Source organism: Lagenorhynchus albirostris, chromosome 4 (genome assembly GCF_949774975.1).
Source record: "Lagenorhynchus albirostris chromosome 4, mLagAlb1.1, whole genome shotgun sequence".
Taxonomy (NCBI): domain Eukaryota; kingdom Metazoa; phylum Chordata; class Mammalia; order Artiodactyla; family Delphinidae; genus Lagenorhynchus; species Lagenorhynchus albirostris.
The window spans coordinates 129,228,651-129,253,299 of NC_083098.1; the positions used below are offsets into that span (position 1 = coordinate 129,228,651).

The 24,649-nt window shown below is 34.7% G+C and overlaps 1 protein-coding gene across 2 annotated transcripts in view; it reads left to right on the plus strand.

The window, feature by feature from the left end:
* BLTP1 (bridge-like lipid transfer protein family member 1) overlaps nt 1-24,649 on the plus strand; it is a 191,784-nt gene that overhangs the window by 154,807 nt on the left and 12,328 nt on the right. Inside the window, exons 63-79 of one of the 2 annotated variants that reach the window (XM_060148668.1) lie at nt 1,061-1,170; nt 1,842-1,932; nt 2,464-2,526; nt 4,573-4,826; nt 5,393-5,608; nt 6,807-6,987; nt 7,492-7,690; nt 12,321-12,482; nt 12,963-13,102; nt 14,545-14,746; nt 18,035-18,235; nt 19,038-19,217; nt 21,468-21,605; nt 22,315-22,572; nt 23,464-23,614; nt 24,026-24,183; nt 24,301-24,493. In XM_060148668.1, the coding sequence (XP_060004651.1) occupies nt 1,061-1,170; nt 1,842-1,932; nt 2,464-2,526; nt 4,573-4,826; nt 5,393-5,608; nt 6,807-6,987; nt 7,492-7,690; nt 12,321-12,482; nt 12,963-13,102; nt 14,545-14,746; nt 18,035-18,235; nt 19,038-19,217; nt 21,468-21,605; nt 22,315-22,572; nt 23,464-23,614; nt 24,026-24,183; nt 24,301-24,493 (2,897 nt within the window). The remainder of the gene's footprint in view (nt 1-1,060; nt 1,171-1,841; nt 1,933-2,463; nt 2,527-4,572; nt 4,827-5,392; nt 5,609-6,806; nt 6,988-7,491; nt 7,691-12,320; nt 12,483-12,962; nt 13,103-14,544; nt 14,747-18,034; nt 18,236-19,037; nt 19,218-21,467; nt 21,606-22,314; nt 22,573-23,463; nt 23,615-24,025; nt 24,184-24,300; nt 24,494-24,649) is intronic. The other variant, XM_060148669.1, reaches the window with a different exon arrangement.

A 24,649-nucleotide genomic window follows, 5' to 3' on the forward strand; every position in this document is an offset into this window, starting at 1 on the left:
TACCCCAATACATAAAAACTGGTTAAATCAGAGCTGTTGAGGTTAGAGAAAAGGTGGAAAGGTTGCAGGGATCCAGAGTTCATCGGCTTGAACTTTCTTTCCTTGGTCACCACCAAAGTCCTAGACCTCATTTGAATAGTGTTCTAAATTATTTATTTAAATGAGGAATAAAATTCAATTTTATTCATCACTGGCTTCTGATAGTACTAAATGGATAGTGATGCTCTGTAATGCATAACTCTGTGTTTAAATGTTTTGCCACTATGTACCTCACAGCCATGCAACATAATGAAAATATTGCTTGCCATAGTGTTTATAAGCTAGTTTAGACTTGGCCATTAACTGTTAAAAATAAAACTAGGTAGAGAGGATTAGGAAAACTACTGAAATTAAATCTGTGTTCTTAACATTTTTCTCATTTGGTATTTCCCCCTCAATTCCCTTTTAGTCCTCTTGCTTTCTAAGTCTCCATTGTATTAGAATCTTTTTACTATCTAGCCCCCCCAAACTACAAATTTGAAGAAGAGGGATTTGGTGACAAGGAGGGTGTTCCAGTCACCACTTCCTTTCCTTTTCTGTAATAAAGAGTTCTGTCAGGAGGGGTACCCTTGGGTGGTACTCGGGATGATTAGTGGTCGCTCCCTCCCTCCCCCTCCCCCTCTTCCCTGATCTCCTCTTCTCCCCCCTCCCCTCACGTTTCTCCCAGAATCTTTCCTTTTAATTCTCATTTTCTTTCTTTTCTTATTGTTTCCTTATTTCTCCCCTTATTTCTGTACCCCTCATCCCTGCTCCCAATCTTTTCTCTCAAACGAGCTGGTGGCTCCTATTTTCCTTGTACAGCCTTCCTAATTGACGTTAGGACTAAGAATAGTTGATTCCTGCTGCACTTTGATCCATCTGTGTTGTTAAGTGACATTTAAAGTCACAATTTAAGATAACTTGTTATTGACCTGGGGGAGACAAGATAACTTCTTTAATAGCAGAACATTTTACCTGAAGTCAGATATTACAACAGTAAACAACTGCCTAAAGTCACCCTTTTTCTATCCCCGTTCATTAGGCTGCTTCCCTAAAGGATAAGTGGGGTTTGGGTTACAAACCAAGTTACAGCCGATCAAAAACCATTTCAGCTTCTGGAAGACCACCTCTTAAGCGAATGGAAAGGGCAAGGTAATATATTTCAACCAATTAAACAAGTAATAAAATTGCTGACTCTTTTGCCAAAGGTCACTACTTATTTATTGTGTTCTAATTGGGGAAATTACAAAATTAAGGTAGCAAATGGACCTTATTAGTAAAACTAGTAATAGTGGATACTGTCAAACTAAGAAGTTTGAGGAATCCCTCTATCTCATTTATACTCTACTTTTATATTATAAAAGTCATTGTGTGCTTTTTAGTAATGAAGTACACTGCTATTTAGACAAGTTTATGCATAAACTTATAGACTATCCAAAGAAATGAATATTTGCATGTTAGTAGCTGCAGCTCTAAATTTGTCATTTTAGAAAAAGTGTGATTATACACACATTTAACATATGAAAAATGGAAATTTTACTTATTATTGAAGAAAAATATAGTTTTACTAGTAAATGAACACTATAAAGTAAGTATAAATTCTTTTTTATAAGGCTTAATTTTAGAAAATCTTGTGTTAAAGCAACGAACTTTTTTTTTATGAGATGCTAAAGGTTAAGAAATGGAATACCAAAAGTTCAATCCTTGGATAAGGTAAATATTTAGAAATAAAGTGTTAATGTCATTAATCAGACTTTTATAAAGTCTAGGGTTTTTTTTTGAACATGAATATTAATGTTTTATAACTTTATATTTTATTATAGTTCTCGAGTAGGTGAAACTGAGGAGCTCCCAGAAATCCGGGTGGATGCAGCATCTCCTGGACCCAGAGTCACTTTCAATATCCAAGATACAGTAAGAGAGATACTATTTGTTAGAGATACACAGTGCTAAATAATTTTTAGTAATTACAAAATTATAGTAGTTACGCAGTTTAGAAATAGCAGTTCCTACTTACAGTGAAAGTGTGGATTGTGATGGTTGAGGTGTCTGTATGTTGCCAAATAGCAGAGCACTAGTGAGAGCCATGCCGCAGGTGTTAGTGTTTTGCATGTAGAATAAAGACTCCATACTGCTTGTAGGTAGAAACATTTTGTTGAATAATTTTTCTTTCAAGTTCGACTCTGCATTAAACTGGGTATTTTACACAAATGTAAATGTGGAATGTTTTTACTTAATGTATTTTATTGTTTATGTATTTTTGTTCAGAATATATACAGATAATATCAGAAACTAGTAGTAAAAAAGGTCAGCGTCAAAGTTGTATTCTAATTTTATAGCATGTTAAAATTAATGTTAAAATGTTTGTTGTTTTTTGTTTACTTTTAAATCATTGTTTTTTTATTTTTCATTAATTTTTAAAATTTTCTTATTATTTTAATTAAGTTGAAAAAAACGGTATGGGGAAGTACACCACAGTCCAGCTGTCCTGGGGAAGGGTATTTTCAGGTACTTTTTAAGAACAACATAAATTTTGCTTTAAAACTAAGTAACCACTCTGAAAATCTGCTTTCAAAATGTCTTCCTCTCATTTCATACTAAACTCAGACCTTGAAGATATTTTACATAAAGGTTTAAGATTGTTTCAATTCTTTTTCATCATTTATATTTCCTAAGCTTTTTCATGAATATATTTTACTTCTATACTCACTTATAATTTAATAGTAATTATTTAATCTCCAAAATTAAAGAAGGACTAAATCAGCACACCAGATTAACTCAACAAAATCATAAACCAAAAACTGCAATATATTACAGTAATTTGCTAATTCCGAAGTGAATCTCTTTTTCCCTACACTCAAACACAAAATGAATCTTTTCTTTAAGAAAAAATTAGTTACCTAATTCAAACTAGAATCAACAGAACAACAAATTAATCATTGAGTGTTATTTATTTTCAGTCACTGGTATAAAAAAAGCATGTATAAAAGCAATCTATTAAAAATTCAAAACAGTGTGGAAAATGTGCTACACAATCACTTATAAGTTGAGTTAACACCTTTATAAGCTACATATTTTCCCTAAATATAAGTTATAAAAGTAAAATTTAATTTTAAAATTGTATCTGTATAGTAGGTATATAAATCATTGTCTAGAAATTTTCTGTCAAGTTACATTTAAAAATTGGAACTTATTCCACATTTGTTTCCCATCGCCCACTCTTTTAAGATAGTCTCAATATATATCCCGTAGTTACACTGAATTTAGTCAAGCCGAATTTTGTTTTAGAACTATTAGGTTGTAATAGAGTGAGCTTGACAGACATGTCCTTTTTTCTAAAAATGAACTTGGAAATACTGTCCTTTACAGTGAATTGAATGGATTCTACTAATTGATTTTTTTTCCCTGTATTTTTAAAATTGAGATAATTGACATATAACATTATTTTCAGGTATACAACATAATTATTTGATATATGTATATACTGTGAAATGATTGAGTTATTCTTAAAGGCATTAATATTCGAATGATTCAAGTCCGATTTTTAAATAGCAGTATATGCTGTTTATAAAAAATAGTGTATAAAAATCATGAATTACAGAATAGATCATTAAGGCATGGTTAAATAGAAAATAAATATAAACAAAGGGATATTTATCTACATAAACTCTTACCACAGCTTTAAAAGATTTTCTGATAAAATCTGACTTACTTACTAAATGATATGTTATTTTTTAAAAAGTGAAGAAAATCTAGATTCTGCAAATGTTTGAAATTTTGATTATAGGATTTCACTATGTATCTTATAGTAATATCAATGTACCTTGCACATTACACTTTACAAAGGCTTATCACATTCCCTCAAAGGATATGTGAGCAAATCTCAAAACTGGGAATCAAAATAAGGTCATAGAAGTTTGTTTTTTGTCTTTTTTTGACCTACTTAAATGCAGTGGTCTCCTGATACAATCCTCAGTGAGTGACATTGTATTTATTATACAAAGTATTTGCCTTAAAATACAGAATTCTTAAGTTTGATTGATTGCTATTTAATTATATAACTATTTACACATCTTTCTTCAGCTCAGTAGGGGCCCATTTTAAAAAGATGTATCCACAGAAAGTATTCTGGAAGCACAAAGTACATTCTGTACTGACACTTGCATCCTCTTCCATCATTAATTGCTCTCTTGCCCTTCTAATTTAAAGTTAATCACATTGTTTCTTTTGTCTCCACAGCATGATTAACCCATGCTTTAAAGAATTACAGTATGTACTAATTAACATGATGATATACGCTTATATAAAGTAAAATTTCACTCTAATTTTTAGTGAGTCAGTGGTATGACTTTCTGTGGTTTGAACTTCTGCTTCCTTCTTTGGTGTACCATTTCATATGTTTGTAAAGCTGATCTTTGAGTTCAGAGTGAGGAAATTCAATTTTGAGAGAAATTTTAGACGCTTAAATGTATATTTTTTCTTTTTCTTTTTTTTTTTAAGGGAAAAGAGGTTTATAATGTGAACCTGATTCGTATTTTTTCTCTTTACATTCAGTTTCCAGAGGAGACAGAACTGGACCTTTTGTCAGTAACCATTGAAGGTCCATCCCATTACTCCTCAAACAGTGAAGGATCATATTCCATGTTCAGTTCTCCCAAAACTCCAGGAGGCCTTTCACCAGGCATTTCTTTCCAACCTGAGGAGGGCCGACGGGATGACAGTTTGTCTTCTACCAGTGAAGATTCCGAGAAGGATGAAAAGGATGAAGACCATGAGAGGGAAAGGTTCTATATTTACAGGAAACCCTCGTGAGTAGCTTTAAGATCCTTAGGCAGTATTTTAGAATCTAGAACTGAGCTTAAAGCATTATATAACTGTTAATTTTTACAGAAAAAAAAAATCTTAATGTGCCTACCCACAGTGAGACTAGGAGACGTATCCATGGTTTACTAATATAATTTAGCTCCATATGGCATTATTTTTTTCTTTCCGTCTTTATGTCTTTTAATAAAATCTAGAAAGTAGCATTTTAAATTTTACAATTTGCAAAAATGAAATCTCCTCCAAGTTGTAGAATGTAGGTCATACGCTGATATTCAGACTCCTTAATATCAGTGCTTGTGCCTGTGTCCTGAGCACTGAGAACATTGCCTGACACATGACAGTTACTCAGTACATAGTTGTTGAATAAAATGTGACTCCATTAAACTTAAGAAAAACTTCAATTAGTAGGAGCCAGTTGGGTAATTTGTGTGAATTTATAAAATAGTGAAATTTATTTACAGACTACTGCTCACAAAACATGTTGGAAAATAGTTTGTTGAAAACTCTTCCCAGTTTACTACAATGTAATCACTAGTTGTTCTTTCTCTAGACATACATCTCGTAAAAAAGCAACAGGCTTTGCTGCTGTTCATCAGCTATTTACAGAACGCTGGCCAACAGCCCCAGCCAACAGAAGTCTTAGTGGCACAGCTACAGAGAGAAATATTGACTTTGAACTTGATATACGAGTTGAAATTGATAGTGGAAAATGTGTGCTCCACCCAACCACCCTTCTACAAGAACATGATGATATGAGCTTGAGAAGGTAAGATATTGATCAGAAAGGTGTACAAGTAACTTCATTTGTTAGAACTACTATTTATATATCATTAATTGTAACAAACATTTCCCACCACATCCCAAAATGCAGATTTAAAGAGTATATTTTATTATAATTAGCATGTTTGAGTGTTTATTTGTATAACATACTGTTTTCTTTAAACAAGTGTATAATATTTTTTGGTGATTAGAAATGGACGTCTGATTTAGATTCTAGCAAATTTGTTAATTAAAATAGTTATATCCTTGGAATTCTTTAAATAAGCATGAATTTCTCAGTCTCTGTCATCATTGTGCACATTTCTGTTTCAAAGAACAGTACAATACTTAAAGATATCTTGTTATTGAAAGTTTGATGACATAAAGAAATAAGAAAGATTGGGAAACAGCTGCACAGAGACCTCAGTAAACTGGAATGTTGTTCAGGCTATAACTGCAGCTTTACCATTTGTTTCCATCATTGAAGAAATAGTGGTATAAACAGGCGTAGGGTTAGATTATTTTGTTCTTTGAATTTGTTTTGCTTTTCCTTCCTAATCTAAAAAAGAATTATAGGAAAACAGTAATATTAATAATTGAGTGAATGAGTAAGGAGTGGGTGGAAATGTAGATAAAACAAGTAGGCAGAATGCTGACAAATGCTGAAGCTGGGAGATGGGCCCATGGGAGTTCATTCTGCTGTTCCATTTACTTTCTGTATGTTTGAAATTTTCTATAATAAAAGATTTTTAAATGTCTCTTTGTCTAATAAAGCTTTTTATAAAATGAGAAGATAAAAAGGCACTCTAAACAGTTAAATTCTTACAAATGTAATAGTGGTGATAAAAAGAACGACTGTTGATTTATTTTTGGTTGAACCGCAGTAAACCAAACTAAATTGCTGGTACTCAGCTATATTTACCTATGTAAAGGGCAGTTTCATTTGGTTCAACCTTATGTGTTCATGTGAAACAGCTGTGATCTCGGGAAAGAATAACTGTCTTGTGTAGTTGTGGAACATACAACATAAACCTCATCCATGCAAGGATTAACTGGTTTCACTAGAGACGCTGATGAGCTTCACTTTTTCAACCTTATTAATGAAGGATTACATTTCACTTACTATATAAATAAAAGTTTGCTTTTAAACAAAATAAAAGGAAATAAATGTCTTTCAAAAAGATAAAACATTTTTCTATTTATAGGAGTTATGACAGAAGTTCCAGGAGTTTAGATCAAGATTCTCCTTCGAAAAAGAAGAAGTTTCAAACTAATTATGCTTCCACCACGCATTTAATGACTGGCAAGAAAGTGCCATCATCTCTACAGACAAAGCCTAGTGACTTAGAAACTACAGTATTTTACATTCCTGGAGTTGATGTAAAGGTAAAAACCTAAATGTCTAGGATTAGGGATTAAATTATTAGTAGCCATGTTTATTTTCTATCATATATATTCTTCCTTTACCAATTATATTAAAATGAGGCCTTCTGAAGTTCTACTCTAATATAGCCATATTCTGAACATGAGACCTTCTAAACTGCAGGTTGCCCCTTTTTCCACGAAATTTTGACAGAAAAGTTAATTTTCTTTTTTAAACATTGATATTTACAATGTATTTGCTAAACCTTGCCTATTGCAACTCTTTTAGATTCTAGAATTATTAAGCTAGGATGTTAAGCTAGAAAGAACTTAAAATATTATCTGGGATGACCCTTTTTAACTTTAAAAATGAGATAAAGCTAATAAGGAACTTGCCGGGATCACAAAGCTAACTCGTAAAATCTTCTGGCTCCTGAACCAGTGTTCTTTCTGCCACATTTTTGTACATTTCTTGGTTTCCCTCGTCTGCATAATTTTAATTTTGAAAGTTTATTTGTTTCAATACAGTTGCATTATAATTCCAAGACTCTAAAGACCGAATCACCTAATGCCTCCAGAGGATCTTCCTTGCCAAGAACACTGTCTAAAGAGTCCAAGCTGTACGGTGTGAAAGATAGTGCGACATCTCCTCCTCCTCCTTTACCTTGCACTGCCCAGAGCAAGACTCACACCTTACTTCCCCCCCAGCCCCCGCCTATTCCCTCAGGTATTTACGGAAAATATACTTTATTTTAATTTTTTTCATAAATTAAGTTTTATTCATCACCTACTTGCTCTTTTGAGACTTTCTTTCAAATTCACGTTTAAGAAGAAAGGACTTAGACTTATCAGTAACAACTGTCCAAATTCATATGTGGAAGTGTTGGCCAACTACTTTTGCCTAGTTCTCAAACTTGATATTACCTTAGAATATCAGTTGTTAAAATAAACTTAATATACTTAAAGTTTACTTAATTTTTTAGATCTATATATATTTAGAAAAGTCTTAATGTAGTTCAAATCTGGGAGCTTATGATCTAGATGGAAACATCAAAGTTATACATTTAAGACAGAGTACACTGGACTTAACCACATTTATTAATTATCTATTATTGCATAACAAATTATCCCAAATTTAGTGGCTTAAAATCTCAAACACACCTTCTGTGGATCAGAAATTCAGGAGCAGTTTGGCAGGGTGAATCTAACTTCACAGTCTTTTATGAAGCTACAGTCAGGATGTTGGCTAGGGCTGCAGTCATCCAAATGCCTGACTGGGTCTGGAAATCTGCTTCCATTGTATCCCATTCACATGGCTGGCAAGCTAGTGCTTTAGTTTCTCCCCACATGGGTCTCTCCACTGGGGTCCCTGAGTGTTCTCAGGACATGGCAGCTGACATTCCCTCAAAAGGAGTGATCGAAAAGAGAACATGCTGAAGCTGCAATATCTTTTATGGCTTAGTCTCAGAAGTCATGTAACATCACTTCCACAATATCTAATTGATCATACAGGTGAGCCTTATTCAGTGTGGGAGGGAACTACACAAGGGCGTGAATACCAGGAGGAAAGGACTATTGGAAGTTATCTTGGAATCTGGCTACTATACCATGTGAATAATACCTTATATATATAAAGTAGAATATCCAAAAAAGGGAATATTAGACTGGACAAGAATTATTTGAAAAATCTTTATTTGAGAGATGGAACTTGATAAATCTTTTAAAGTAGCCAGTAATAGTGATAATAATGACTAACATTTTTAGATCACTTTTATATATTTTTTAATTTATGTTCGGCTGTGTTGGGTCTTTTTTATTTTGGCTGGTTTTGGTATCAGGGTGACGGTGGCCTCATAGAATGTGTTTGGGAGTGTTGCTTCCTCTGCAGTTTTTTGGAAGAGTTTGTGAAGGATGGGTGTTAGCTCTTCTCTAAAAGTTTGATAGAATTCACCTGTGAAGCCATCTGGTCCTGGACTTTTGTTTGTTGGAAGACTTTTAATCACAGTTTCAATTTTCATTACTTGTGATCGGTCTGTTCATATTTTCTGTTTCTTCCTGGTTCAGTCTTGGAAGGTTATACCTTTCTAAGAATTTGTCCATTTCTTCCAGGTTGTCCATTTTATTGGCATAGAGTTGCTTGTAGTAGTCTCTTAGGATGCTTTGTATTTCTGCAGTGTCTGTTGTAACTTCTTTTTCATTTCTAATTTTATTGATTTGAGTCCTCTCCCTCTTTTTCTTGATGAATGTTGCTAATGGTTTATCAATTTTATCTTCTCAAAGAACCAGCTTTTAGTTTTATTGATCTTTGCTATTGTTTTCTTTGTTTCTATTTCATTTATTTCTGCTCTGATCTTTATGATTTCTTTCCTTCTGCTAAGTTTGGGCTTCGTTTGTTCTTCTTTCTCTAGTTCCTTTAGGTGTAAGGTTAGATTGTTTATTTGAGATTTTTCTTGTTTCTTGAGGTAGGCTTGTATTGCTATAAACTTCCCTCTTAGAACTGCTTTTGCTGCATCCCATAGGTTTTGGATCATCGTGTTTTCATTGTCATTTATCTCTAGATATTTTTTGATTTCCTCTTTGATTTCTTCAGTGATCTCTTGGTTATTTAGTAACATATTGTTTAGCCTCCATGTGTTTGTGTTTTTTAAAACATTTTTTTCCCTGTAATTCATTTCTACTCTCATAGCTGTGGTCAGAAAAGATGCTTGATATGATTTTAATTTTCTTAAATTTACTGAGGCTTGATTTGTGATGCAAGATGTGATCTATCTTGGAGAATGTTCCATGCGCATTTGAGAAGAAAGTGTAATCTGCTGTTTTTGGATGGAATGTCCTATAAATATCAATTAAATCTATCTGGTCTATCATGTCATTTAAAGCTTGGGTTTCCTTATTAATTTTCTGTTTGGATGATCTGTCCATTGGTGTAAGTGAGGTGTTAAAGTCCCCCACTATTATTGTGTTACTGTCGATTTCCTCTTTTATAGCTGTTATCAGTTGCCTTATGTATTGAGGTGCTCCTATGTTGGGTGCATATATAATTGTTATATCTTCTTCTTGGATTGATACCCTGATCATTATGTAGTGTCCTTCCTTGTCTCTTGTAACATTCTTTATTTTAAAGTCTATTTTGTCTGATATGAGTATTGCTGCTCCAGCTTTCTTTTGATTTCCATTTGCATGGAATATCTTTTTCCATCCCCTCACTTTCAGTCTGAATGTGTCCCTAGGTCTGAAGTGGGTCTCTTGTAGACAGCATATATATGGGTCTTGTTTTTGTATCCATTCAGCAAGCCTGTGTCTTTTGGTTGGAGCATTTAATCCATTCAGGTTTAGGGTAATTATTGATATGTATGTTCCTATTACCATTTTCTAATTGTTTTGGGTTTGTTTTTGTAGGTCCTTTCTTCTCTTTTGTTTCCCACTTAGAGTAGTTCCTTTAGCATTTGTTGTAGAGCTAGTTTGGTGGTGCTGAATTATCTTAGCTTTTGCTTGTCTGTAAAGCTTTTGATTTCTCCATCGAATCTGAATGAGATCCTTGCTGGGTAGAGTAATCTTGGTTGTAGGTTTTTCCATTTAATCACTTTAAGCATATCATGCCACTCCCTTCTGGCTTGTAGAGTTTCTGCTGAGAAATCAGCTGTTAACCTTATGGGAGTTCCCTTGTATGTTATTTGTCGTTTTTCCCTTGCTGCTTTTAATAATTTTTCTTTGTCTTTAATTTTTGCCAATTTGATTACTATGTGTCTCGACGTGTTTCTCCTTGGGTTTATCCTGTATGGGACTCTCTGCACTTCCTGGACTTGGGTGGCTATTTCCTTTCCCATGTTAGGGAAGTTTTCAACTATAATCTCTTCACATATTTTCTCGGGTCCTTTCTCTCTCTCTTCTCCTTCTGGGACCCCTGTAATGTGAATGGTATTGCGTTTAATGTTGTCCCAGAGGTCTCTTAGGCTGTCTTCATTTCTTTTCATTCTTTTTTCTTTATTCTGTTCTGCAGCAGTGAATGCCACCATTCTATCTTCCAGGTCACTTATCTGTTCTTCTGCCTCAGTTATTCTGCTATTGATTCCTTCTAGTATAGTTTTCATTTCAGTTATTGTATTGTTCATCTCTGTTTGTTTGTTCTTTAATTCTTCTAGGTCTTTTTTAAACATCTCTTGCATCTTCTCGATCTTTGCCTCCATTCTTTTTCCGAGGTCCTGGATCATCTTCACTATCATTATTCTGAATTCTTTTTCTGGAAGGTTGCCTGTCTCCACTTCATTTAGTTGTTTTTCTGGGGTTTTGTCTTGTTCCTTCATCTGGTACATAGCCCTCTGCCTTTTCATCTTGTCTGTCTTTCTGTGAATGTGGTTTTTGTTCCACAGGCTGCAGGACTTTAGTTCTTCTTGCTTCTGCTCTCTGCGTTGGGTCTTAGTTGTGGCACACGGGATCTTTCGTTGCGAGGCATGGGCTTGTCTCTAGTTGTGGCGCGTGGGCTCCAGAGTGCATGTGCTCTGTAGTTGCGGCACATGGGCTCAGTAGTTGCAGTGTGTGGGCTTAGTTGCCCCACAGCATGTGGGATCTTAGTTCCCTGACCAGGGATCGAAGCCATATCCCCTACGTTGGAAGGCAGATTCTTTACCAGTGGACCACTGAGTAAGTCCCTAGATCACTTTTAAATTGACAAGACACATGTATGTCCGTTAAGTGCAAGGCAGATATTATCAATATTGTCCCCATTTTATATATGAAATTTAAAGCTCACAGAAGTTGCATTTCTTTCCTACTTTTACAAGCTAATACATGCTGGAGTTGGAAACCTAAGCCAAAGTTAGCTAAATATTAGTTAGCTATTATAACCATTCTACTGATGTGGAAATATTTAGTCAGGTAGAAGGAAAGAGAGATGCAGCCCATGTAAGGAGGCATTATAAATGCATACAAGGTAAGAACAGCAAGAACACAGGAAAACCTAAAAAGAATGATGTTTTTCCTCAACTTGCCACAGAATATCATTAGTCAAAATTGTCTACATCTTACTCCTCAAGTGGACAAAATAATACTAAATGAGAGATTAAATGCTAAACTAATACTAATGAGAGAGTTAGCAAAGTATAAACTTGAAAAATTGAACCAAAATTTGTTACTAGAGCAAATAGGAATAACTTGTACTTTTATATACATCATTGATTATCTTTGTATTCTAACAATAATTTATGATTTCTTTCAACCTATTTTTATTGCATTCTTGTATGGTTTTAAATAAAAGGTGCTTCCTGTGATTAAACTGTCATATAATTCTCATTTCTCACAAAATTATTGTATGTTTTATGGAAACTATTAAATTCACTTCACACCCTTAAATGTTCTAGCCAAAGGAAAAGGAAGTGGAGGAGTAAAAACAGCCAAGTTATATGCCTGGGTAGCACTTCAGTCATTGCCAGAAGAAATGGTTATTAGTCCCTGCCTATTAGACTTTCTGGAAAAGGCTCTGGAAACTATCCCAATTACACCAGTTGAAAGGAACTATACAAGTGAGTGTCCTCTTTATATACTTATTTGCCCATCACATGTACTTTGGGGTCCTATTACTTAGAAGGATTTCTTAATGCTATTATATATTCAGTGATAAATGTAAAGGAATTATAGAACTGAAGAAGAACTTGAGAGACCATCTAGTCCTGGTGGGGTTTTACGATTCTTCCACGGCCACAGCTAGTGACAAAATTAACATTTTTAGGTCCTATGTTAGTGTGTCTCTTGGACTGGAAACTCCTTGAGGGCAAAGGCATAATTACTTTGTTCGTTGTTTGGTATAGCAGCAGGGAATCAGAGTTTGGAGGAATGAGTAAGAGGTTTGAATAGGGAAAGATGTATAGAATGATGGGCTACAGAGCCAGTGTTTTCTGTGCGTTCATACCCCTGATCTCAGTACTAGCATAAGAGAAAAAGATCTTTTAATAAATAGTTTGCCCTTGCCCTAAGAGTGCACTTAAAACTAAATATTTTAACAGCTATCAGCTCACAAGATGAAGATATGGGACATTTTGAAATACCAGATCCTATGGAAGAATCAACAACATCACTAGTATCATCTTCAACATCTGCTTACTCTTCCTTCCCTGTAGATGTTGTGGTTTATGTACGAGTTCAGGTGATATACTTCATTTATTCCTTTCTGTTTTAAAGAAAAAAAAATTTTCTTAAGTTTATTTGAACATTTACAATATTACTACCCTTTAACGTTTTCTTAAGCTTCATGGACCTTTAGTATGTCTATGATGGCTTAGAGGTTGTGTGAACCTTTGGGAAGTATATGTACAACTTTATGTGTGTATTTACTTGTCTGCTGAGGAGGTTCATATCTGAGTTTTCAAAATTGAGATCTCATACTTTTGTGGCAAATGTGAAAATATGTAAGTTAAAACTTTTTCAGCACTCTATGCCATTTTTTATGATGTGCCTATATTTCTTGTCATTATGGTCATTTGGGGGCAGATATAAAGTGAAATTGAGATACAAAGTCACAATAGTACCTTTGTTAGATTTTTCTAAGAGTTATATATTTAGTATTTTATTCTAAAATTCAGTCCTATCTGTAGGCCTTTAGGCGTATAGGCATACCTGAGAAATATTGTGGGTTCAGTTCCAAACCACCACTGCAATAAAGCAAATACTGCAGTGAAGCAAGTTACATGAAGTTTTTGATTCCTCAGTGCATATAAAAGTTATGTTTACACTGTATGGTAGTTAATTAAGTGTGCAATAGTATTATATCTAAAAAAACAGTGTACCTGCCTTAATTAAAAAATAACGCTGTTGGGGCTCCCTGGTGGCGCAGTGGTTGAGAGTCCGCCTGCCGATGCAGGGGACGTGGGTTCGTGCCCCGGCCCGGGAAGATCCCACATGCCGCAGAGCGGCTGGGCCCGTGAGCCATGGCCGCTGAGCCTGCGCGTCCGGAGCCTGTGCTCCGCAATGGGAGAGGCCACAACAGTGAGAGGCCCACGTACCGCAAAAAAAGAAAAAAAAGAAAAAAAGAAATGCTAATGATCATCTGTTCAGATTAATTTTTACAATAGCAATTTGGCCAAAAGAACTTCAGTCTGATCTTCTGGAGTTTTTGCACAAGCTTTTTTGAAGATCTGATGAAAACATGTAATGAGTGAGGGCTTGAGAGTTTGTAAAACTTCAGTTATTAATGCAATAGCCTTTTAAAATTTTAGTATAAAAGGAAATCATTTCCTTTAAAATACTTGATTATGAACAATATGAACGTAAACATCTTTAATGTTCTGAATTATCTAAATGTCTACGTATTTACTGCTTAGAGATAGTTCCTCAAATATTTAGAGTTTTTTAAATGATATCATTTTGTTAATATACTTTGGTTAATGTATCGTGTGTCTGTTTGAAAAAGGTAGGACACACTAAAGACAAAATTCTTTTAAGTAAGACAAAATTCTTTTAAGTGTCAAATAATAAATTTGGTATATGTAGACTGAAATGGAAACTGAATGTAATTTTTGGAGTCCAGTGGGAAAATTTTTAATCATCTAGCTCCTAGAAACTTTTTTTTTGGCTTTCTGCACTTTTTAGCCCTCACAGATCAAGTTTAGCTGTTTACCCGTGTCAAGAGTAGAATGCATGCTAAAGCTGCCATCCCTGGACTTGGTGTTTTCTTCAAACCGAGGAGAACTGGAGACTTTAGGGGCTACGTATCCTGCAGAGACTTCATCCCCTGGAGGTAATGTTCCTCAGAGTGGAACAAAGACTTCTGCAAGCAAAACTGGAATACCAGGTGTGGAAACATTCTTTTACTCAATTGGCATAAAGCCAAATATTATTTTAACAGTAATATATATTGCCAAATAAATAAATTTGGAAAAGGAGAATATTTGAGAATTAGAGTACTTGTAGAAAAAAATCTATAGTAGATCAAAGTTTTGAGTGTATTTTATTACAAAGGAATGGCAGTGGGATAGCATTTTGTTGTTGGTTTCACGTACGCATTACATGCACTATGAGGTATGAATGATAAGGTGTTCAAGTACTTCTGAGTGATTTTATGCTATATTTTTACATTACAAGTAATCAGTGTTGCAAATGGTAAATAAGAGATGTAGTATTATCTTGCAAGGATTTCTTATCACACTGAATTAAAAGTATATCACATTGTGTGTGTGTGAGTGTGTGTGTGTGTGTGTGTGTGTGTGTATAAAAAGACTTTTTAATGGTAAATTTTGTTACCTACCTCAAATGTTTGTTTCATGAAAGGTTTAGTTTTTAAAGCAGAACTGATGATTTCCTGATGAGATAGTCACACTTCACTGTACTAAAACTGTGTCATTTCTGCCCTAAAAATCATTTAGAGACCACAAATGCAAAAAAATAAAGATTTTCTTGGCCATTTTTTAAAAGAGAGACTAGAATGAATGAAAATTGATGAGAGAACTAATGTTCAGTGTTTTCAAGCAGTGTGTGTGTGGGGGGTGATTCTGCCCCCAGGGGATATTCCGCAATGTGGAGAAATGGCTAAAGCAAAACATTTGCTTTGCTGTGTAAATCTCTGAAAATTTTCACAACAAAAAGTTGATATTTTACAAATAAGATTTTTGCTAATGCCATAGCCCACTGTCTTACACTTAGTTCCTAAATATTGCTGCTGGAATTGTATTGTAGTCAACAACATGTTGGAGCGGTAGTGCTGGTTTTTGAAAACATATTTTTTTTGATTATAAAATTAACTCATTGTTTATTACAGAACATAAAGAAAACAGAAAAGTATCAAAAATGAAAATAATAATATCCCCTTATCAGTTCCTACCTACTCTCTAGCATTTTTGTGAAGATATGATCTTTTTCCCAGGAAAGACTGAAATATGGTCTCTTCTGCTATGTAACTTTCAGAAATTTTAAATATAGGTTTTCCCAAATTATTAAGTATTTATCTCTAAAATAACTTTAATGACTGTATGATATAACATCATTTTGATCATATATTTGAAACTCCCTGGGCTCTTTGGTTTTTATTTTGTGAATAATATTGAAATGAGTATCTCTGTATATAAATATTTTTAAACATCCATAGGATTAATTCTTAAAAGTGGAATTCCTAAGTCAGAGAGTGCAAACATTTTAAGGTGTTTGATATATTTTACTCTCTAGTAAGACTATAAAGATTTCTGCATCTTCACCACAACGTATCTGAACACCAAGTTCACTGTACTCTTCCCAACACTTTGCTTTGAATTTATTTTCAATCATTGTTAATATGATTGACTAAAACGGGATTTTATTATTTTAATCTATATTGTTACTTTATTGGCTGTTTGACAGAGGGGGATAAATATGCCCATGCCCATTTCTCTGTTGGGATATTCACTTTTTTCTTAATGACAAAATATCACAAATTATTAACACAAATTATTATAGCAGTGTATATGTACTATGCTAGAAATATATAATGAGAGGAAAATAAAATGAGCAGCTATTTTTATGTCCACATTTATTTTAGAAAATTAAAGAATGAAACAGCACCCCTTATTCTATCATCATAAAGCATGAAAGAAGGAATGATGATGAGAATAAATGTATAAGAAATGTAGGTTACGACAATATCCATTCTTTTAAAGGATCTTTATTGAACTTCACTGAGTTCTGGGTCAGTACTAGGGGTTGGATATACTGTAGTGAACTTAGCTAACAGACATAGTCCCTGCTAATATGGAACTTAAATTGAATTTGGAGAAACAGATAATAAGCAAACAAACATGTTTTAAGTGGAAACATGAAGTAGGTTAAATATGAGTTAGCCAAGCAGAGAGTTGGGGGAATAAACACTCCAGGTACAGAATACAAGAATTCATGAAGTAGGAAAGAGTTTGACAACTCTGAAAAATAAAAAGAATACAACTAGTATAAGTGGAGCATGGTGAACAAAGAGTATACTGGCATGAGCAAGATTTATATAGATAGGAAAGAGCCGTATCATTCAGGGAAGCCACCTGAGAGGTTAAGCAGGGAAGTGGACGTGATTATCATTCACACTTCTAGAACACTAGTCCAGCTGCAGTGTGGCAGTTGCTTGGAGGAGAACAAGAGTGGAAGGAAGCAGGGAGAGAAGTTGGCCATTTCAGCAGCCCAGAATTGATCATTGTTTAGGCTAGAATAGCAATAGTAAGATGGAGGAAAATGGACATACTTGGTATATGTTGTTAGACATAGAAATGATATGGTGATAAGTTGCATGATAGGAAGTTAGAAGTGGGAAGGATGACAGATAGCTCCCAGGTTTCTGGCTGAGCTATTTGCATGGAAGTGTTACTTAAAGAGATGGGAAATACTGGAAGAAAAGCAGATTAAGGGAAAAGATCAGTTCAGTTTTGGACATGGTAAGCTTTGTCTTACCATGTCGGTGATCACATGTCTGTGATCCATTCTAGTGGGATGTCAAGTAACCAGCTGCAATATATGAATCCAAAAGAAGTCTGGTCTGGAGATACGTATTTTAGAATCACTGACAAATCATATAAAGCTCCATTCAGACAGTCTCATATTTTTTTATGTTTAAAGCATATTTGGAATTAGTCTGTCTACCCACGGTAGATGTTGCCAGTGAGGGCACGTAGCTGCCTAAGAGAAGGAGATCCTTAACTTTCTCTATTTGTGTACCTTACTCTGTTTCCACTGTTTCTGGGAAATGTGGACTCCAGCTATATGGTTTGGGTTTTTTACAGTTCTTTCTTCTCCTGCATTGCTTAAAACCCAGCTGTTTTGTACCTCTTCCACAGCCTGCTTCCTGTAGAACAAAGGAGAAAAGAAACAGGAAACCATGGAGTTGGCCAGTCATATGTATAAATAATTATTTCAAAGATGAACAGAATATTCAGCCTTAGTTTATGAATTAACTGGAAAACACATCTAAGTCCTCATTTTAATTTCAAGGATTTAACTCTATTGATCGGTTAATGTTTGACTATTTTCACTTTATTTTCAAGTCATGTTTGTTTCTTGAGACTATATTAGTGACAGTTTTTTAAATTTTCTGTGGCTTATAAATATTTTGGTGTTCTTGTGTTCCCTGTAGGTTTGTCAGGATTAGGCAGCCCTCTTGGCAGAAGTCGACATAGTAGTAGTCAGTCAGATCTGACCAGTTCCAGCAGCAGTTCATCTGGGTTGAGCTTCACTGCGTGCATGTCTGACTTTTCACTTTATGTATTTCATCCATATGGAGCAGGGAAACAAAAAACTGCTGTTTCTGGCCTTACACCTGGATCAGGAGGATTAGGTATACTTAGCATGTCTGCATCTTTTTCAAATTTATCGCATCTTTTCAAGCTTTGATCTTTTTAGAAATGTTATCTTTAATAATGGATATAAAATGAGATCAGAAACTTTACTTTTCTTCTTGATAATACCTATCCTGTCTTTACATAATAAGTAGAAATATGAAATAAGTAATATAGGTAAATCAATTATATAAGAATTTTAAAACTCCAAATATTTTATAAGTGATATACACTGTGCAGTTGCTTCAGATATGAGGTTACTTATGTTACTTAAATTTTAAATGTTTCATCAAATCATTGTCTACTTGTATAAAAAATTATTTTTTATAAATAGTAAATTTTTAAAGGGTGTGCATCACATTTGTTAATTTAAAATAAGACTATTATTACTTGTTATTTAGTGAACTTAAATTCCCCTGGCATTTTAAAGTGCAGATTTACCACTAAAAATGCATAGGATGTTGATATTAGTGAATGTCTCTTGACTTATTTAGACAAATAATAAAGACACACACTCCATGTCCATCCTAATTTTTGCCGGAGGGACGCTGTAAAAATCATCTATTATGTTTATGGGCTTGAACCTATAAAATTATTGTTAGGAATGCCTAATGCTCATTAGGTCATTCTGTTTAAATTTTTACTCACTTAAGTGATGTTATTTGATAGCATATTCTAGCCTATTGGATAATTTCATGTAACTAGATAGTTGTGTGTGTGTGTATACATATATATATATGTGTGTGTGTGTTCATACGCATGTGTTTTTGGTTTGTTTTTTTTGTTTTTTTGTTTTTAAAGGGAATGTGGATGAAGAAGCCACTTCAGTCACTGGTCGAAAAGACTCACTCAGTATAAATCTCGAGTTTGTAAAAGTGAGTTTGTCTCGGATAAGGCGTTCTGGAGGTGCCTCATTTTTTGAAAGTCAGTCTGTAAGCAAGTCTGCAAGCAAAATGGACACTACACTAATAAATATATCTGGTATTCAGTTTTATAGTTTTTTAATTAAAATATTGTTTTTCCAGAATTAAATTAGGGCCTCCTTTTCGTGTTTAATTATTAAATACATTTAGTAATATTAAACATTCAGTGACAAATTGATTTAAAGGAGAAGAATAACTGTCCAGCCAAGTATTATCTCAGTCCAGGTAATCAATGTTAGAAATATGATTGCTAGATAAATACATGGAAATATCACCCAAGGGCCAAAATATGCCTAATTGAATCACTGAAAACTGCTTCTTCGCTTCTCTACCATGAATTGGTAAAGTTTATGATTTTTTGTTTGATTTTTTAATTAGAAATTCTTAAAACACTAAGGAGAGATGAGTGTTGAAAATTTTTTACTTGGTGTCATTAGATCTTGAGTTGTGTGCATATGTGTTGCCAGCTTTATAACTAGTTACATAACTATGGACAGATCACTTGCTCATCTTCTTTACGTTGTGATTTGAGTATTTAAACTGCGTGTAGAACATTTTGAAGAATTCAGAGTACTATGCAAGTGAAAATTTTTAAAATTATTAACTGAAAAGATATAGTAAGTATACTTAACTCACTCAACACAATATATGTTTGGTCATTCAGCAAACATATACTGAGCCTTTATTTTACAGTGAACTTGTGCCAGGCACTCTGCTAGATGCTTGAAGGTGCAGGCATGAATAAGGGAAGGTCTTATGAGTAGACAAATTACAGTGCAGTGTGATAAATCCTATAATGGAGGTTTACTTAAAGAGGAGGAAACATATTCTGCTTTATATGAGTGATCAGAGAAAGCTTCACAAAGGAGATGATGTTGGGTCAGATCTTCAAAATTATGTAGGAATATCCTTGGCTATAGCAACATGGTATTTAATGGTACAAAAGTGTCAAAAAGTATGCTTTTGGATCATACTTTGATTCACTGAAGCTGAAGCATAGGTATAACTGAACATTTAGTTAGTTGTACACAGTAGGTGAGGCCAGAGGGAGAGAGGAGTTGGCTAGAGGTAAAGCTGGTAAAATAGCCCAGGACATGATTGGGGTAGGGGAGACTCACATGCCGGGCTAAAGAACAGGGTTCTGATCCTTTGGGCGGGGAGAAGCCCTTAGAATTTTTAAGAAATGATATGACAACACTGTCCCGAAAGATGACAATACTGTATTGTACGTTTAAAAATGTGTAGCTGGTAGATTTCATGTTAAGTGTTCTTACCACAAAAAACAACCAAAATTATATATGGATTATAAAATAATCTGTTTACATTTAAAAAAAAAAGATGCTTCAGATTGATGTTTTAGGAAGGGAGTTTTGATGGTTGAATGAAAAGAGGTGGTGGAGTGGAAAGATGCTTGAGGAAGCTGTTGAAACAGACTAAGCAATAGGGGATGAGGGCCTGAGTTGTTATAGGAAAAAAAGAGTAGAGGGAATGGTTTCAAGGGAAATATGAGAATCCACAAGCTTAAGGACAAGTTGTATGAGGAGCAGTAGAGGAGACAGGGATGCCTCAAACTTTTAGCTTAGGTGACTGAAGGGACAGTGAGGTCATTAACTTAGATAGAAAATAAAGAAGGAAATGGCCTATACGACCTTGAGGTGAAAGGGTCTGGTAGGCAATTGGCTAATGGGCTGTGTGGATATGGGCTCAGACTGAAACAGACACTTCAGGTTTGGGAGATGTTGGCATGTAAATGCAACAGAAGCTATGGTGGAGGAATAGAAGGCACGTGAAGCAAAAGCAGCAGTGTGCTCAGAGCAGAACCCCGGGAGACAGCCATGAGAGTGCTTTCAGATTGACAAGTGGCCGCTTTCTGTCTAAAAGGAAAATAGTAGTTTTTGCCATACAGTTATTTGGTTTGCAGCTACTTTTGAGGAAGTTTGTATTCTAGCTCATCCTGATGATTCATTTCCCATATTTGAGAAGAGCTCTATGTTAAAGCTGGAAGCTGTTTGTAAGACCAATCTTTAGATCCTCTCTGAGAATTTCACAATATCATCACTTGATAATAGAATTCCAGTTTGCCCTCACCTTAAAAATGGAACTAACAGTGCAGAATGTGCTATTTTTATCATTTGTGGAAGGAACACATTATCACTTACTAATCATACTATGTAACTTATTTTGGTATTTCATGAATTGTAGTAGAATTATAATTCAGTTGTGTAATATCATGTCCTATTATTACCTACCATGTGAAAATATTAAAGGTTTTGGAAATGTGTTCTAACAAACTTTATTTATGTATCAGCTGTTTGTGATATAGGGTCTGCTTCCTTTAAATATGATATGCGCCGCCTCAGTGAAATTCTAGCATTTCCAAGAGCTTGGTATAGGAGGAGTATTGCAAGACGCCTGTTCCTTGGAGACCAAACTATAAATTTGCCAAGTAAGCTTGTTTATGTAATTATAAATTATACTTAGGCTGCTTTTCATTTTGATTACAATAGTAACAAGATCCATGATTGATAACACAAACTTTGTCTTACTTGGTAAGTTGTACCCTGCAATTCTTTCACTCATTCAGCAAATGTTAGTGGAGCCCCTTTAATGTGCAAATAACCACTGGGAATGCACTAGCACTGGAGGTCACAAAATACTTGCACTCTCAGGGGTTAAGTTCAGCTGATTTTTATTCTGTAATGATTACCCTGTAATCTTTGTAAAATCTGGAAACACAGAAATACATTTAACCAAGTTAATCATGGTTAAACATGGAAAATAGAATATATTGGGGACATGTTATCATATTGCATTTTTTCTCTTGGACTTAGATATTGTTGTAGTATTACACTGCGTAAGTGAAAGACAGAGTTAGCATGATACAGTAGAAAATATCAGAAATCTGGGTCTGGGTCTACTCCCTCATCTGTAATATGGGACGGAGTGCCTGTCCTACCCATCTCATGGAGTTTCTGTGAGAATTTTAAAAAATAACATGCTGGAATGTACTTTGCAAACTGTACATCATACAGTTGTCAGAGAACTGGAAGGAATATAAAATGTGATTAGAAATGGTGGAGTGGTGAAATTCCTTATTTTATAACATGGTGATATTACCCTGTTAATTTTGTTTTTGCTATCTACTTTTCTGTTAGCATCTGGCCCAGGGACACCTGATTCCATTGAAGGTGTAAGCCAACACCTTTCCCCCGAATCTTCAAGAAAAGCTTACTGCAGGACCTGGGAGCAGCCTAGTCAGTCAGCCTCTTTCACCCACATGCCTCAGTCACCTAATGTGTTCAATGAGCATATGACAAACAGCACCATGTCACCAGGGACAGCAGCACAGAGCCTAAAATCCCCAGCTTCCATAAGGTCAAGAAGTGTGTCTGATTCTTCAGTTCCCCAAAGAGGTAACACTGCTCTCCTTGTTATCAGTAGCCCTCCAGTGACCCCAAGATAAAAATCTTAATTAGTTACTCCCAGACTTCTGCCCCAACTGCCCGAAGTTACTCTCTTGCAGGTTTTTATGGAGATGCAGGGTTGAGGGAGGAACCCCAAACCAAACAACAGACAAAGCACTTCACAGTATTTGCTAGCAGAAGAGACAGCTGGATGGCTAGTCGCTTTGAAAAGGGATAGGGAGAGAGGAATAAGCATATTGTTAGCATGCACCACAGGAAGTAAAACAGACCTACAGTGTTGTAAACTCCATATTGAAAAAGTTAATCTTTGCATTATTTCATTCTTTTATTCAGCCACTATTTTTTTTAACTCTTATGTGCTCAAGGCTCTACTTGTGTCTAAGTATATAAAATGAATGATGTAGTTCATGTCCCAAGGTAAGATTAGAGTATAATGAGCCAATGCAGGACTCAGGATGTATACTGAGTCCATAAGAACACAGAAGACAGGCACCCCAGCCAGCCTCTGCATTTCAGAATGGTACCTGCCTTCCAAGTTCTCTTCTTGGCAGCAGCAACTTATGATTTTCTCCTTTGGTAAGAAAATCCTAGGGTGATAAACGATCTGTGCTGCTATATCGCATGCACACCAGAATCTCCTCATATAAGATGGAGCTCATACAGAACTATGAGCTTTCAAGAAGTAAGGCTGGCAACCCTTACTGACCGTTCAGTAAATGGTAACTATTAATATTTTGGAGGCAATATGACAGCTAGTAAATGTTAGGTTTTAACACAAGAATATCATTATTTTACTCTCTGGATTATAGTGATGGGTAGTTTTTGCTTTGTAATTGGCTGAGCATCTATGTGAATGTACATTTGATTTTCTATTTTTAGATTCACTTTCGAAAACATCAACTCCTTTTAACAAATCGAACAAAGCAGCAAGCCAACAAGGGACCCCATGGGAAACACTTGTCGTGTTCGCTATCAACCTGAAGCAATTAAACGTTCAAATGAATATGAGTAATGTAATGGGAAATACAACGTAAGCTATTCAGATACAAAGAAAATATATTTAATCATTAGTTGTAATTTTTCTAATTGTAGTAAAGCAATTCAAAACCTTTTTTTAAAGCTGCAATGTTTGAGACAGTGAAGACAGTAGATAAAAGATTATATACCTTTATCCTGAAAATGGTTTAATCCTAAAGATATTGTAACATAAAAACAGCATGAAATGTGTTCTAAAAAGATAGAAAATGATAAGGAAAGTACCATAATTTTCTAGTTAAGAAGAAAGCTTCATCATTAATGTTAATTCAAATGTTTTACCATAGTTTTTATAAGAAATGTATTGTTTCATTGCCCAACTTTTTTGAAATCATCTAACTCCTGTTTTAATTCATTGACACGGGAAGCCATATGTCTAATTAATAATACTTTTTCTTTTTTATAGCTGGACAACTAGTGGTTTGAAGAGCCAGGGCCGTCTGTCAGTAGGAAGTAATCGAGATCGAGAGATAAGCATGTCTGTTGGTCTAGGAAGATCACAGTTAGATTCTAAAGGAGGAGTAGTTGGAGGGACTATAGATGTCAATGCTTTGGAGATGGTTGGTATGTTGAAATTTTACAACTGAACAATATGTTGAAGAAAAGTATTTGAAAATTGATTTTGATGAGTTTTTTCCCATGAGGCATTTCTGTGAAAATTAATTATTGTTTCTATTTTAGCTCATATTTCTGAACATCCAAATCAGCAACCCAGTCACAAAATTCAGATTACTATGGGTTCTACTGAAGCTCGTGTTGATTACATGGGCTCAAGTATTCTCATGGGTATCTTCAGTAATGCTGATCTCAAGCTTCAGGATGAATGGAAAGTAAATCTGTATAACACACTGGATTCAAGCATGACCGATAAAAGGTATTTAGTAAAATATTACTTTTTCAGTACTTTACATGACTACTCAACATATTTTCTATCATCCAGTGAGAAAACACAAACCATTTTTCCTGCACAGTGATTTTATATCATACAATTAATATGAATGAAAAGCTGGTGGGGAAGAGACTTTTTCTT